The sequence below is a fragment of the Aphelocoma coerulescens genome, chromosome 2 (genome assembly GCF_041296385.1).
Source record: "Aphelocoma coerulescens isolate FSJ_1873_10779 chromosome 2, UR_Acoe_1.0, whole genome shotgun sequence".
NCBI classification, from domain to species: Eukaryota; Metazoa; Chordata; class Aves; order Passeriformes; family Corvidae; genus Aphelocoma; species Aphelocoma coerulescens.
This window is the reverse complement of record NC_091015.1, coordinates 78,296,471-78,312,132: the sequence shown is the minus strand read 5'-3', so window position 1 is coordinate 78,312,132 and position 15,662 is coordinate 78,296,471. Positions and strand designations below refer to the sequence as shown.

The 15,662-nt window shown below is 42.8% G+C and overlaps 1 protein-coding gene across 6 annotated transcripts in view; it reads left to right on the top strand.

Moving 5' to 3' along the window:
* RREB1 (ras responsive element binding protein 1) overlaps positions 1 to 15,662 on the top strand; it is a 122,096-nt gene that overhangs the window by 49,241 nt on the left and 57,193 nt on the right. For 5 of the 6 annotated variants that reach the window (XM_069008158.1, XM_069008159.1, XM_069008161.1 and 2 more), the window contains 4 exons: positions 7,640 to 7,759; positions 9,114 to 9,316; positions 13,697 to 13,786; positions 15,147 to 15,310. In XM_069008158.1, the coding sequence (XP_068864259.1) occupies positions 7,640 to 7,759; positions 9,114 to 9,316; positions 13,697 to 13,786; positions 15,147 to 15,310 (577 nt within the window). Of the gene's footprint in view, positions 1 to 7,639; positions 7,760 to 9,113; positions 9,317 to 11,235; positions 11,377 to 13,696; positions 13,787 to 15,146; positions 15,311 to 15,662 lie in introns of those variants that run through there. The other variant, XM_069008162.1, reaches the window with a different exon arrangement.

Below are 15,662 nucleotides of genomic sequence, written 5' to 3'. Positions count from 1 at the left end.
TCTAGCTCACCCCTTGGGCTCTTGGACAAGTATCTCATTCCCACAGTACAGTACTTTCTTAGGCACACAGGTGATGGGACATTAACCTATAGCTTACCATGTCCCCTCTAGGGTTTTAAGTCAGGTGGGTTTGTCAGGGCAAAGTGAAAATGAAAAAAAAACCAAAACTAAGCAACAAATGCACAAAGCTACATTTTGGCTGTTTCCTCATTTTGCAATCCTTCATCCCCTCCTGCTTGTCTGAGATGGCAGCAGCAGATGAGGTTTTGTCTCCCAGGGCTGCGCTTCCCCAGGATTGCTGGGGGGATCAGACTCAGACAGGTGCATCTCCCTCAGCCTGTTGGGCATGGAGACACACACAGTGTGGTGGTCCTTGCTTCAGCTTCCCCCTGCCCCTCTGCTCTCTTGCCTTGTCCTGGGCTCCTTCAGGGCTTGTGGGCAGTAGTTCTGGCAGGCAGTGTGATGCCACTTGCCTGACCTGTCCTGCCTTTGCGAGATACTTCCATCCCACGCTCAGGGCTCACTCTCTTCAGTCTCTGGCTCTGCTCTGGACTCCCACCCTCTCCCACACCATGTTCCAAGGCTATCCCCTTGCCCAGTGGGATGTGAGCCAGCCCTGGCCCGAAGGAGAGATGCAGCAACTGGACTAGGGAAGACTGATTAGCATGGGGAGAGACCACGAGCCGTGTCCCAAGGAGTTTTGCCCTGCTGCAGTCAGTGCCAGCCCAGGGGAGATATGAAGGGACTTTCTCGGGTTGCCACTTCATCTAAGGCAAATAAACTGGAGTTAAAGCCAAGAAACACATCGACTTCCTGGAACTCTGCGAGCCGTCCGCACAGCTGTCCCCACTCCCCGAACACATGCAAAGCAGAGCTTATAAGGACAGACAGTATTGCTTTTGTGTCCCTCCTCAGCCAGTGGGGAGGGCGCAGGGGAGGGGATGTGCTGGGTAAAGCCCAAGGCCTGTCTTGTTCCGTGTTCCCCACGAGTTGCTGTGATTCCCAGTGACCGGGGGAAACCAGGCTCCCTTCCCACTGGCCTCCTAACAGCTGTGCAGCCAGGCAAGGATGAGGATGGAGGGTGTTCGCAGTTGTCAACATGGGAAGGAAAGGAGGGATGTCTGCTTAGAACCACTTGTTTTACTCTCCTGTTGCCCTGACTTTATTTTGTTGCCTAAATGTAGTGTTCATGGTCCCAGGTTTGTTAAGCTGCCTTCAAATCTCAGTATCCTTTTTCCTTGAGCAAGCTCTTGAAGCTGACTGCAGTTTGGCAACATTTGGCTTGTGGGTCTGCATAGAGTCTCCCTGGCGTGGAGATACAAGCTAGGAAGGAGCACTTCCAGTTATCTTGCTCATGAAAAAGCTGTGTAGGCCCTTGGGATATTGCAGTTGGAGGCTGATACTACAAGAGGGCCAGGTACTCACCAACAAGCTGATACGAACAACAGAGATGCGGAGCAGCTCATAGATATGTCTTTGGTCAGGGGGAAGGAGTGCGAAGGTATTAGAAAAGTCTCAAAATTCATCAGCAGCTGCTAATCCTAAATGCAGCCATAGGTTATTGCAGTTCTTGCAATGCTGTGTGTTCTGTGTGGCACTGCCATCCCTGAACGAGGCAGTGCTGGTCAGGAACTCAGTGCAGGCTCAGCTCAAACTCTATGAGGTGATTACAAAGTGGGCTGGGCTTTCCTGTTGGGAGCCAGGGGGCCATCAGGTTTCGCTTTCACTCTTGATGCCAGAGCAGCTTTTGCCTGAGTTCTCTTTTCTAGCCTAGCAAGACCTCAGGTTCGTGCATGAGGGCTGTTCTCACAGCACACAGCACTTGTGAAAGGTGCAAACATGGCTTCCATCTTCAAGTTAGCAAATGGAACGCAGGGCCAAGAAGATGGGCATGAATTAGTTTTGTATTAAGGCTGCCTGGTAGCTGTGTGTATTGCTGTAAACCAGTTGGACCATAAAGGTGGATTTCATCCAGGAAACCCCTGCTTTGCCCATATGGTGTCTCTTTGTTATACTAGTACAACTTCCTTGTTTTCGGTTTCTTGCACCAATGTAATGCCAGAGTATTGTGATGATTCAGAGTTGTCATTCACTAAAGGCGTTAGCTAAGTTCAAATTCTGGTATGCTTTATGGAGAGAAGCTTCTGGTCGTCTGAGACAAAGTCCTGAAGAGCATTACTGGTCCATAAGTCACCAAAAAGGGGTTTTCAAAAGCTACATAAAAACTAAATGCACACATGTATCCCATCATGCTTGCAAGGAAATAAAACAGGAGGAGTAAATATGTTTGAATATTTAAAATTTAGCATAACTGTTAGATGTTAGAGCAACAGCATGCAAAATAGTCTGGAAATACAGGGATCATCTTGTTCCTGTTCAGAGCTTCTTCCCCTGTCCCACTCCCACCAGAAGATCATCCTTAGTTCAGTTTTAAGGCATGGCCATAAGCTTGTGGTTCACATGTTTATTCCATCACTGGGTGTATCTGTCAGTGTACAAGTTAGACATAGGGATGTTGTAGACTCACAGGGTTATTTCAAGAGGCAAAGTATTATACCTGCACTAACGCAGGTAAAATGATCGTATCGCTAATAGAGAGTTTCTAGAAAGAGAAGAATCTGTCATCCTTGGTGCTCAGTACCCTTCAAGAGATGTTACTCCTCTTGGTTGTTGTTTTTGTGTTTGGTTTTGGGTTTTTTTGTAGAAGAAAATGTTACTTTACAGGTGCAAGTTCAGAAGCTTTGGGGTAGCATTCTTAGTTTTTACTGTTAAGTGAAAGAGCGGCCCCCAGATACTCCCATGCCACTGTCTTTCTTTCTATGCTTGTCTTCCTTTCCCCATGGGCTGCTCTGTACTGGTGCTCCAGCAGTGGGGATGGTGAGGTGACACTCCCAGTGTAATTTTCTACTGCTGGGGTGCGGAGTCAGCACCAACACTTCAGTAGCAAGGGCAGAGTTGGTATTAAAATAAGGTCAGTTGGGAAAACATTGTTCGTTTGGTTTTCCTTTGCCTTGAGGCAGTGCTTTGAGTAGTGTTAACCCTTTTTTCTTCCCACACCATGCCTTTTCACCCTCCTTCCTTCCTGCCAGCTTTGATGGAAAATTATGTTCAAAAGGTAGTGCGGGTGATAGCGCGCATCTCTTTTGGGGTGGGAGTGACCATTTGCGCTTGGGAGCTTTGCCTTGTGCTCTGGGAGTAAGATCACTCCTCTGTGTAGAAGCTTAGTAAGAGACCAGTGCATAGAAGCAGTTCAGAGTGCAGTGTAGCGATTCTTAGGTATTATAATCTCCAGGGTAAACAGTAAACTTTGTTTATTCAAATGCAATATCTCTCTTTGAAGTTCTGTTCTTGTCTAAATTTGTATACTAGCAGGTCTGGCCTTCATTTAAATGATCCTTGAGTTTTTTTCGTGCCACTTAGGAAAAAAACAGTGGGAAAGCCTTGACTAAGCTAATAGTGTTGCTAAGATGGAAATGATGAAGAACGCTCAGGATTCCTGTTTGGACCTCATGGGAAAAAGTGGTTTGAAATGGGGGGAAATGGCAGTGGTACACATTCCTAAACCTGTCATTTTTTTCCCCTGTTTCTTCTCCCCCACTGTGTTCTGTACTAAATACTACAGTATGTTTAATGAAACCAATAAAAGTATTTGGCCAAGAGTGTTAATCTTTCCCTAGGCCAATTAGTGCATGGCTTCTACTTTTAATGTTAATGTGGATTTTTTTCGGAAGGCAGAACAATGAGCAGCTTTGTGCTATGTACCAGGTTTTCCCCCTTCTTGCCTGTATTGTGCGTTTCTTCCTATCTATTCCAAAGGGAGAGCTCATGTGCAAAGACAGTGAGCAGTCTGGAACAGAAACTTGTACCAGCACCCAGGGGCCAGGACGTGCTGCTCTGTGCTTGTGTAGCTGCCTCTCAGTTGCAAGTCAAGTGATTGTGACTCTGAAGACTCGTCATTTTTTCTCCTTTCTGCTTCCTTCTCCTGTGGCCTGTGTTCTTCTTCCTTTTCCTGTGGCCTGTGTTCTCCTTTTTGCTTCATCCATGATGCTCTTCACAGAAGGAGAAACAGCTGTAGCTGTTTTAGAGTGGTCTTCAAACAAACAAACCAAAAAAACCCAAATAAATACACATAAGCAAAGCAGGGGGAGTAACTGTTGATGGGCTCAGCTTTAACATACAGTGGAGTCACACTTTATCCCAAAGGAGGAAATAGGTCTAGCAAGTGTCTTCCTGTACAGACTGAATGGGAAGCAACAAGGTTTTTTTTCCTTTTTTTTTTTTTTTGTAAGCTCTGCTTTTGCAGTGACTCTCCCATTAGCTGGTTATGTGGGGCATCAGGGGTGGACCTCTGTCAGAAGCAGAAGCTAAAGGCCCCTCAGGGTGCTCTGTGGGATGGAAGTTGCCCCAGTTTTGTGGTTTCAGCAACCTCATCAATTGGAAGGACCATGTTCCTGCAGAAGAGACAGGTCTCTTGGTGTGGCCGTGCACAGAGGGCTGCATTTGTCTGGTTTGGTCCTGTCCCCCCTACCATTTGTCAGCACTCTCGGTTAGTCACTTGCTCTCTGCTTTTCCTCCTTTTCACACAGGATGAATGTGACACTGGGGGGTTTCTTCAAAGTAGAAGATGAGTTGAATGCTTGTGGCCACTTCCCTGTTTCCTAGAGGCTTTGGTCCAATGCTGAATGCAACCTGAGGCTGCACTGTTTCTCAGCTTATTTCCTGTTTATCCTTTTTCCTGGAGGTCTTTGTTTTCTTTTGGGGAGAGGGAGGAAGGAGGCTCTATCAGCACAACCTCCAAGCAGGGGCATTTGGTGTGAGCTGGGAAGGTTTACAGTCCTGAAGGCGGTATGGCATAGGCCACCTGTGGTGGTTGCTGCGTGTCTGATTCCCTGAGTTTCATAGGTGCTGTGGAAAAAAATCCCAACACTTTCCCATCCTCAATGAGGCAATTTTTAAAGGGAAACAAAAAACAACCAACCCAAAGCAAAAAAAAAAAAACAAACCAGCAGCACAAGGCTGCAAGAGAAATCTCTCAGTATGTTCCTGCCTAAAGGCACTCTGCCATGGGTTTTCCCACAGGAAGGAGTGATTTGGCCCAGCATTCTTATTGTTTCTATATCCTATTGCAAATAGAAAGTTACGCTTCTGAAATTGGTGTGTGCTGCTCATGCAGTTGTCTTTTTTCAGTGGTGCATTTTTGTTCCATGCAAGAAAGTGGAAAATACATAGGTAAATAAAAGCATGCAGCAGCAGTTCAGTTGCGATCTCTAGACTGCTTTCAAAATTGGAAATTTTTAATGTGCAGAAAATGGTTTTAAGAGCAATATCCCTGACTGCATATATTCATTTGCCTTTGGAGGAGGATATTTAGATTCAGAAAGGAAAAATAACCTTTGGCTCATAGAAATTGTGAAAGGCTGTAATAGTATAATATATTGCTTTCCTCCTGAAAAAAAAAGAGAGCTAGTTGGCAGGTTTTTCTGAAACAGTAGGTAGACTTTTTAATGTGCATGTATGCCCGCCTGTTCTGCAGGCTCTTTCTGAGCATTTCCCGTTTTCAGTGTTGCTAAAAGCAACACTAGGAATTCTGACTGTAGTTCTCTGGGAAGCTACCGAGCTGTCTTAAAAGTTACCTTGGCAAACACAGGAGTCTTCACAGTTACACAATAGATTTTTTCCAGGATGTATCAGTGGTGACATTAATGTTCTAGGTATTGACTGAAAGAGGAATGAATACGTGTATTTTGGAAGGAATTGTGTATTTTGTTTGTTTAGGGTTTTTTTAAGGACTAAAGCACTTATTTTTTTAACAGAAATACCTCCAAATAGTTTAAACTGGTCCTTGTTTTTCGTAGTGCTAAGCAGATAGAGCAAGCGGTTTTAGATTTAGGCCAGTCTTGAAAATAATTCTGTTGTTTATTCTATTCAAAAGTAAGTCAGCTACCACAGAAGTGATTAAAATAAGATGGCGGCAGGGGGGAAAGAAATAATTATGTTGCTCTTGAATGAGATGGACCTTTTTAAAAAAACAAACAAAAAATAACAGTAAAATTACAACAGTTAAAAACAAAATAAAGACAAACTAATGGCTCCCATAATTAGTGGAGAAAACACTGAAGGATGGGTGCTTGGCCTCACCTTGGAGCAAGAAATCCCTGTGTCACAGGGATCACTAGTATTTTCTTAACAGAAAAGTACAAAAGTAATTAGGGAAAAGTTACTTTGAGTTGTTCAGGTTAGTCTGTTTGTCTGGTTTTGAAGGTGCAGAGAGAAAGCAGTGTTTGTTAGGAGGTTGATCTTTTCCTGAGCTTTCCACTGCCTGAGCTTAGTCAGGTCCCAGGTTTTGTGTCTAGACTGCAGTGGCTCACTGTGTCAGATCATCTGTGTGCTGCTCCTTAGAAGGTCGGCAGCTAAATGTAGGAAGGTTGAATCCACTGCTTTGTCTAGCATAGTGTGAAATGAGGAGCTGCTTGACATGAGGTGGGCCCTTTCTTTTTGCCTGCCTTTTCTTGGGTGCTCTGAATTGTTGGTAGTTGGGATAAAGTGGATATGTATTGTTTTCAAATGCTGTTCAAACAGCATTTGAAGATGTGTTGCATGACTGATTTGTATGTTGTCCTTGGGAATGTCTTTTTTTTGAAAGGAAGAAACCCTCTTAACTGTGGTTTGAAGGCAGTTGTCTCTGTTCTCTTGATAAAAGGAAAACCTGTATTGAGCTTACTGGATGTGATTTGTAAATCTGAGATGATGAAATGTCCATAGTGTGTTTGTTTTCATAATGAAATAAACATTTTGCTTTTAAGGTTATAAAGGCATATTTCTCTGTTAAAAGCATATCAGTAGTTTTCCATATTACAAATAACCTTTTCCAGAGGCTATAGCCATGAGTGCTGTGGGCAGAGAACTCTTGTTTTCTCATGTGTTGATCATTCCCCGTCACTTCTAAAAATGATGTTTAACTGCCCTGTCATTCTCCAGAGAGAACAGGCACCCTTCCATAAACCCCAATGATAGCATGATAAGTTTGTGGTTTCAGAAAAGGGTGTGGAGGAGTTCTGTTGGTACATACAATGGTTACTTATGTCTTCAACTCATGTGGGAACCTTGGGCAGTGGATGTGAGGAATGTGCCAAATGGTCCCAGAAGCCTCTGTAGTAATTTCAGCACTGCTAGAAGGAAGAAGGTGGCCACCATGAATTCATGTATTGGAGTAAATGTTAATCTTCCAAGAAGAGAAGAGGGGAGCAGTGCATGTATGAAATTGAATCACCTAAATTCTCTAGGTGCAGAATATTCTTCCCACTTCTTAATCAAATATGACTACTGTCAGTGATATGCTAGCTTGTGCTCTGTTCCTCCATTTTTTGCTGGCTTAATACTGTGGACTAAGCTGGTAAGGGTTTCTTTGTTTGTCCAGGTTTTGCCACTGGCAGAAGCAGCAGCATCTCCCAGCCCAGTGCCTGGGCACTCATGAGAGTGGATGCTTGGCTGCACTGGCACCGCTTGTGTGCTTCTGTTATCAGACCTATCTGGTAGTAGTCAGGGGAGCCCTCAAAATAAAGGGCTGTAGTCTTACTTTCCTAAAATGGCTTCCAGAAAAGCTTACTCCCTTTCTTTTTTTTCCTTCTCCCTCACATAGTGCTAGAGGGTGCTGCTGAAGAAGAGGCTGAAGAGCCAGACGCAACTATACATACTACACTAAGTGAGGAGACCAGCAACCAAGAAGAGAGCCACAGTCAATCAGGGGAGAAAGATGAAGGTAACTGGTTCAACTAGCTCTGTGACTCTGTAAATTAGGGCATTGATTAGGAATGTAGAAACATTTCTCACCCATCCATACACCTTACTGTGTGAAGAGTATAAAATATAGAAGCACTGGTGTGTACATTTCTTTTCCCATCCCTACCTTCTATCTGTCTGAAAAGTATAAAATAGGCTGAGCAGAAGCATGGGCACATAAATTCTGAACTACCACTGTAGGCTTCCAAACTAAGATTTTCTTGGCTCACAGTAACTTGGCACCACATAACTTAGCCTCAAAAAACCACCTGTTTATAATCCTCAAACTTATGTTCCAAAGACAGTATTATGCAGAGATCAAATGTTCACAGATAAACGTGTTCCTCCTTGTTCACCCTCACGTACTCTTCTGTTACAGTGACTTTCTCACAACACATGTTAAGATTCTGTGCTTTCCACCAGAGGTGACAGCACTGCTGTAGTAGTGCTGTAGACTTGCAGGGTGTTCCTGTTTGTTAGGGAGACTTCTTGTGGGGGAGTGTTTAGTTTAAAAGCATCTTCCTTTTCAAACTCATAAAGAGGAAAAAGGAAGGAGTTACCTGTGTGTTTGACTTGTCTGTATGTTGAGAAACCAGAGATGAGATTTCAGGTGTATTTTGTGTTTGGTATCTGAGATAGGAGCATCCCTGCTACTTACAGCACGTGATGGAGAAGTTTGAATCTCGACAGCTTTAGCTGTGACATTAATCATGTATGTAACACATATGCTTCATGGACTAGTATGGCTTGGTAGACCAAAATCACATATGTGCCATCTGTGGCAGTAAAGAGGCAATAGGGGGGATACAGGGTTTTGTTTTGGTTGGATTTTTGCTACTTTAGCTTATTCCATATACAGAGCTGGCTTAAACCATGCTTAAAACAAAACCCAGTACCTTACACTGTGTTATTAATGCCTTAGTTGTGCAGTCCTGTTTAAAACACGTGCCTGCTTGAATGATTGTGCTTGCCAGAGTGTGCATTCATCAGTACTGCTCTACTAGTTCATGGTGATCACAAGGTACCACAAATAGTACCATTTCACAGCAAGAGAGTGTAAAGTAAATCACTCTCTAAGCTCCATATTGAATTAAGGTTGGAAATGAAGAAAGTGTGAATGTCTTATGAGGAAAAAAGTACACTTTGTCCTATGCATTCCAGTATGAGTAGCTTGTCCTAATGTAAGAACTCCAGTTATTATGGCCTGTTGCCTGTGCTCCATGATGATCCACCAGTGTGATATGAGTTACCGGCAGCTGAAAATACTGTGGGTTTTTTGGGTTTTTTTAAGATGGCCTAGGAACTCCTATGTGTGTTTTTGTTTTTAATTCCAGAGAAGCAGCTGGAAAGCTTAAACAGCTATAAGGTATCACCAAGTTCACCAAACAGTTTGGACGGAGCAGACTTGTCCTCCATTGACGCCATGATGTCAGCAGTGATGAATGTGGGGAAGATTGCTGAAAATGGCGGGAATTCTCAAAATGTCAAATCCCCCTCAAAGTCTCCTGCACCAAATCGGATTGGCAGGAGGAACCAGGTACATAAACCCAAATGCAGGGAGGGCAAAGGGGGGACAAGGAGCTGCATGGAAAGTGATAAGATGTAATTTATGTTTCTTTGATTGTTTTGCCTTTTTTCCCCCTCAGTGTTCTTTTCTTGCCTCTGCTGTTGTTCCTCTATGTATGTTTTCTGGTATCCCTCCAGACCATAGCTTAGAAAACTGGGAATTAGAGTTTGCTTGGATTCACACATAAAATGTTTGAGCACTAGCTCCTCCAGTATTATGCAGTGGTTAACTGGTCTATCAGATGCCCCTAGCAGCAACAAAGTCACCTAAGAATTGCCATTTTGTCCCACTGCATCCTTTCTCAGAGAGGCTCTTGCATTCACATAATCTCATGAGGTGTGCAGCTGCCCTGCCGAAGATGCAAGTGATTTATGGTTAAAGGTGGTTCTGGAACAAAACATTCATCAGGATGCTCAGTTCATACATATAGCATAAGGTACCCTTAACTTTCTTGTTAATAAAAGCCTGAAGAGCTATTGCAGAATGCCTTGTATGAATTTTGCAGAGTAAATATATGCAGCTTTTATCAGGTTTTTTCCATTTACCAGTTGATGGCACCAGCTGATAGCAATATTGATCTAAACAAGTGAAAGGAGAGAGTTGTATCAGTTAAGCTGCGGTTATTTATATCCGTGTTTTCCTCCTGCTGGGTCAAACTCCACCAAAGAAGGTGCTGCAGAATATCAAGAAAACCCCCAAATCCCTGTGGTCATTTGACTTTGGAACTTGAGGTGAAGCATGGAGACTTTGTAAATGAACAAGATGCAACAGGGACCAGAAAGGCTGAGAGGCATGACTCATGTGATGTTCCTATAGTAGTTTATTAATAGCTTGCCGAGTAGCTGCCCAGTTGACAGACTTGTCTTGGTTTTTTTAGCATGAAAGGAGTTAAAAGCCATTAACTGTAAATGAACATCCTTAAATGAGGAATGGGCAGTATACAGAGAGCTGTGTTTCTGGGATCCTGTTGTCTAGCTCCTGACTCTAAGATTTAGTTACAGTGTTCTCACTTAGGGGCTGCCCTGGTTCCTTGATTTCATCATGTGAAGTGAGGCACTGGAGTCCAGACCAAGTGTCAGGGCAGTGCTGTTACACGGCTGTCCACCGGTACACCATGTGGTCTGGCTTCAGGGAAGTTTATTAGTGTTGGTGACCTTTATTCCACCTGGTATTTCTGTGGGCATCGAATCAAAGGAAGCTTGAGAGTAAATGTGACAGGATTAAGAGGGATTCTTACGGCATAAAAATAAACAAATCTATTGAAAACATAGTAAATAGCCTATTTGTCTTTAGGCTGAAAGATTGTTAAGGCCAGAGGGGCAAATGGCTACATTACTGAGAAAACAGAAGTGAGATATGAAATATTAAGTGGGTATCAATCTTGTTAGCAGGCTCTAATACAGCGAATTTCCACTTTCAGCATAGGAGAATGAAAGCACTGAATTGTTTTAGTGTGTAGCAGTGCAGGGATCTCAGATTCTGGTCAGAATATGCCCCTTATTATAATTTCAAGGATAATAACAGCTGATTTTCTGGGTCTGATTGCTGTTTCCCATGAGTTGGCAGCAAAACATTTTGCCCTGAACCTTTGTCCCAAAGTCTATGGTTCTCTTTATAATGCTGACTTTATCTTGGCTGCCATCTACCCATAGTCTAATAAGCATGTTCTCACATCAACCTGCAATATATTTTAACTTCTCATTTGCTTTGCTCTTGAAGAAAATAAAAAGTGTGACAGAGGTGTTTTTTCTGGAGAAAAACAGACTTAATGCAACAACTCCAAAAGCATTTGCCATCAGTTGAATGCAGAGCAGTTGTGCCAGATTGACTTACTAAAGGGAGAGTAGCTGATAAATGAGCTGCTAATTTTATCTTTCAGGTCAAGAACTGTGTTTTCACCAGCTTGGCTCTGGTGGGGTAGCTGAGTGCTGTGTTTTAAATTGGTGAATGGGGGTACTCTTACAGTAGGGATGCTAATGTTTTTTGCTCTTGATTGGGTCAGTCAACTGATTTGCTTGAGCTGTGCTACGGTATGCAGCATGGTAGCCTGTCTAACCACTGGAGAAAGTTTAGGTTTTAGTTAATAATAAACCCCAGATTCAATACTAATCAGCTCTGGCTGAGCTATACTGTGTTTCTGATCTTTGCTTCAAGGTGAACCAGTAATTACTCTATCTTCTGTTAATTTGCTGATTTGAAGAGAAGGCATTCTGGAAAGCAGGTTTTGAAATAATCAAGTGCATCATGTAGAACTGCAGCACTCATTTAAAGAGGAGGGGGACAAAAAAACAGTAGTGGGTTGATAATTTTGCAGAAATAGCCTGGGGATTAAACATAATCTAAACTGTCAGCACATATGCAGGGATTTTCCTCACGGCACAATGTGTTTGTTCTCTGTCTTGAGCCAACTTTAACAGGGTGCAGTATAATTGGAGCTGAACATTACTCCGTGGTCAGCTTGCATACAGTAAAATTAAAGTTATAAGAAGGATGGAATGAATGTTTGTGAATTATACGTTTGTATATAAAAATGGGGGAGGGGCACTGAGATAATGCATTTTCATTTTCTTTGAGTGTTCAGGCTTCCTAACGGGAGCCTTTCTTGCTTTCTTTCTAATGTTTTGCAAGTGCTAGTATATTAGACCTTGGCCTGTATGAGTGGCCTATAGTGATTACCTTTGGGATGTAGAGGCCTGAAATGTTGTTGGAAAAACATGCACAAGCAAAAGAGTGGGAAGAAGTGGGAGAACCTAATACTTTAATTTAAGAAACAAAGTCTCAAGACGTATTTACTTCAGGCAAAATGGGAAAATAGCTCTTCGTCCATGTCCGCAGGTCACAGAAGTTAATACAAAATTATTATGGCCCTGGTTTTGAAAACAAAACGGAATATAGGGGCTCTGTAGAATGGTCCCCCAAATCATGCAGGAGGGGATATTGCTTTAGTGAGACATAAAAAAGAACTTTCTCTAACACTGTGTCAGCATCTTGCCGTCCTAACGTGCCAGAGAATTTGTCACAGAGACTTGGGTTAGTCATTCTCAGTGTTCTTTGTGAATGCTTTTGTCTGACAACCTGGAAATGGTTGCTTTTGAGTTGATGATTTTTCGGATGTCACCGGGGGAGAGAGTTGTGTGGAGACAGGAAATGCATAGATACACCATCAACTTCTAGCTAAAGAGCTGCTGAGAATGGGTTCTGCTTTTTGTTTGTTTTCAAGCTTTTACTAATGATACTTAAGATACCCAGCAAAGAACTTCAATAAAAAAAGTCATTTTGCTTTCCCATTGGTCATGCAGAGATGGTTTTTGTACTGTCTTGTCACTAGAAGTGTACATCATTCTCATGGAAAACTGAGGTTTAATTTTCAGTGCCAAATCACCTTCCTTTTAATATACAGGCATTGGTACAGAAGCCATGCCTGGGCTTCCTGATGAGGTTGTGAAAATGCCCTTTGCATCATCCAGTAGCAATCCTTGTGGACAAACTCAGGCAAACAGCTTTGGTTCCTGCAAGAGTGCCATTTCAGCCTTGGCTAGAAGAGAGGTGGCTTTGCTCAGTGTCTCAAGGGCATACTTAAATCAGGTTGAGCTCTCTGGTTGGCTTCATTGTTTGTACTCGTGGTTTGACCATGGTTGCTCCTGCTTCTCACCTGGGCGGAGGATGAGGGTTCATAATGTGTTCTTTTGGAGTCATGTTGCTCCTGCATTGTCACCTCTTTCTTGCTATGATCTCATCAGATCTTGCGAGCTTCAGAAGGGTGGGGCCTGGCTGGTGTGCCTGGATGGGATGCTTCCAGCAGAAACACAGGATGCTAAAGGAAATGGTGCTGATGATTCAGTAAATGCCACTCTTCCGTCTGAGTCAGCCATGGAGCAGAACATACAGCCCCTACAAAAGGGCACCAAGATAGTGCTTTGCCATCAAGATGGGGTGGAAAATCAGGAGTTCCAACAACTTGTGCTATTAAAAATCTTTGGGAAGAATAATGATGTTTTTCCATATATTCTGATGATGTTCCAGGAATTACTTTCTGCTCAGCTGAACTCCTCCTGGCAGTTTGAGCTCCTTGCAATTGCCCTCACTTCCTGCTATTGCTGAGTATCTGTGTGCTGTTAAAACAGCTGCTGTACTTCTCTGGTAGTCGAAATGGCCCCTGTTCATAAATTCAGAAGTTTCTGAAACTTTCTTGAGGGATCTATCAGATGATAAACGTATAAATGCAAGTTATTCTGTTAGCAGTGGCCTTTTGTACTTGAGAGGGATTCTGTTTTTCCACCCTCATCACGAACAATTTTCTTGTCCTTTTACATTGATACTCCTGATTGTTTTGTTATCTTTTGTCCACAGGAAACAAAAGAAGAGAAGTCTTCCTATACCTGTCCTCTGTGTGAAAAGATTTGCACTACACAGCACCAGCTAACTATGCACATTCGTCAGGTATGCAGAGTACCAGCTCTTGATTTCTTACTTATATTAAGAGTGTCTCGTTTGCCAGGGTGCATTTTGCAGTGGTGAAAAACAATTCCATGTGTAAGCCAATGAAATGCTTCCATTACAACTTTATTCAGTTGTTTTGCTTTTATTTTAGCCTTCCCTTGCATTTTCTTGAAAAAGCACACCCTACAAACCTAACCCCAGGGTGGGTAGTTTTCCTCCCTTCCTTGCCCAGCATTCCACCCCCCACCCAGTGGCTCAAACAAGGATGTATGTCCTGTTCTGCATAGCTTAAGGTATCCTAAGGATCCGGAAAACCACTTCCATCATGAGGCATAAGTCCTGTTTTATTATCCTGTTTGAGTACAGATCTTTTTACTGGCCATGCAAATTAAGAAGCAGGAAGATACAATTTTTAAATCAACTCAGTGTAGAAGAGCCTCTCAGTCTTTTACAGGATATAGCAGTTTTGGAAGGCAGAATTAATTTTTTTTTTTAAATGGATAATGCATGTTTTTGTCAGCTACAGGCCTGTTCTTGCTCCTCCTGAAATATATGCATACTTAATAAGGAGGTTTGCCCTTTTCTCTAGCAGAAGGTTCTGCTTTGGATGCTAAGGTGTGGTTGATGACTGGCTTCACTAGATACTTATTACTTCAGCTTTTTCCTCCTGTACTGTAACTGTTACTTAATTGTTTTTTTCTTACTCTCCTGGGGTTTTTTGGTTTTTTTTTTGCATGTGAAGAAATCTTCAAGTCTCTGAATGCAAGTAAGAAAGAGTAGTACATATAGCTCAGGAGCTAATGGCCATAATTTGACCTTGTAATGCATTCTTATGACTTCTTATAGAAGTCTGCATGTGCACTCAGAAGCACTTTAGTTCTGTTTCCTTACTATGCAGTCAGTTTAAAATTAATATCTATCTTTAAAGAGTATTTGTTTTTGAGTGTCTGTCTTCTGCTGTGAAGTTTGTAAATCCATCCTCTTTCCTTACCGCTCCCACAACCCCAAACCAGTGCACAGCTTAAAGTATCCCAAGGTACCATGTGTCTGATGGGTCATTGCTGAGTCCCTCTGTATCTTCATTTGCTGCAGACCCAGCAGAAATGCTGCATTGCAGGCTGTATGAAACTGCTACTTGTGCTGGTGCATTAAGGGGTTAAAGATGAGGGGGGAGGAGGGGGACTGGAGTTGCGGGGGGAAGTCTGGGAGGAGAGGTACATACAGGGCACACCTTCATATAAGGTACTGTGCCAAGTGGCTCTTTAGAGCTGCTTAATTTAATATGTTTATAGTTCTTGCTGATATTTTACTGGCACTTCAGAAGGGGTGTTCAATGAAAAAAAATCATTGCTTTCTCCAGCATAACACTGACACTGGAGGGACAGACCATTCCTGCAGCATCTGTGGAAAGTCTCTGAGCTCAGCGAGCTCCCTTGATCGCCACATGCTGGTGCACTCAGGTGAAAGGCCTTATAAATGTTCAGTATGTGGACAGTCCTTCACCACCAATGGAAACATGCACAGGTGAGTGCTGATTGTGTCCCAGGAGTTTGGAAAGGTTTACAGCATGGGGAGCTGTTTTTTTTCCTTGGAGGGACTAGCAAGCTGACTGAAGACACTTGGGCAGGAAATGTGAAGTATCTGTGACCTACAAATACGGCATAACACCCACACACTACAGCTACTAGGATGCTTAAGTAGTGGGAGGAAATCAGAATTCAGAAAGGTCTTCTAGCTTTTTTTAAGTATTAACAAGAGTTGTCATAGCTTTTTTTTTTTTAGTAGTAGGAGTAGTATGAAAAAATGGATTTTTCTTAGGGGACAAAAATATATAGCCAAGCTATATAGGAGCTTCTAATTTCGCAGTTTCAGAATC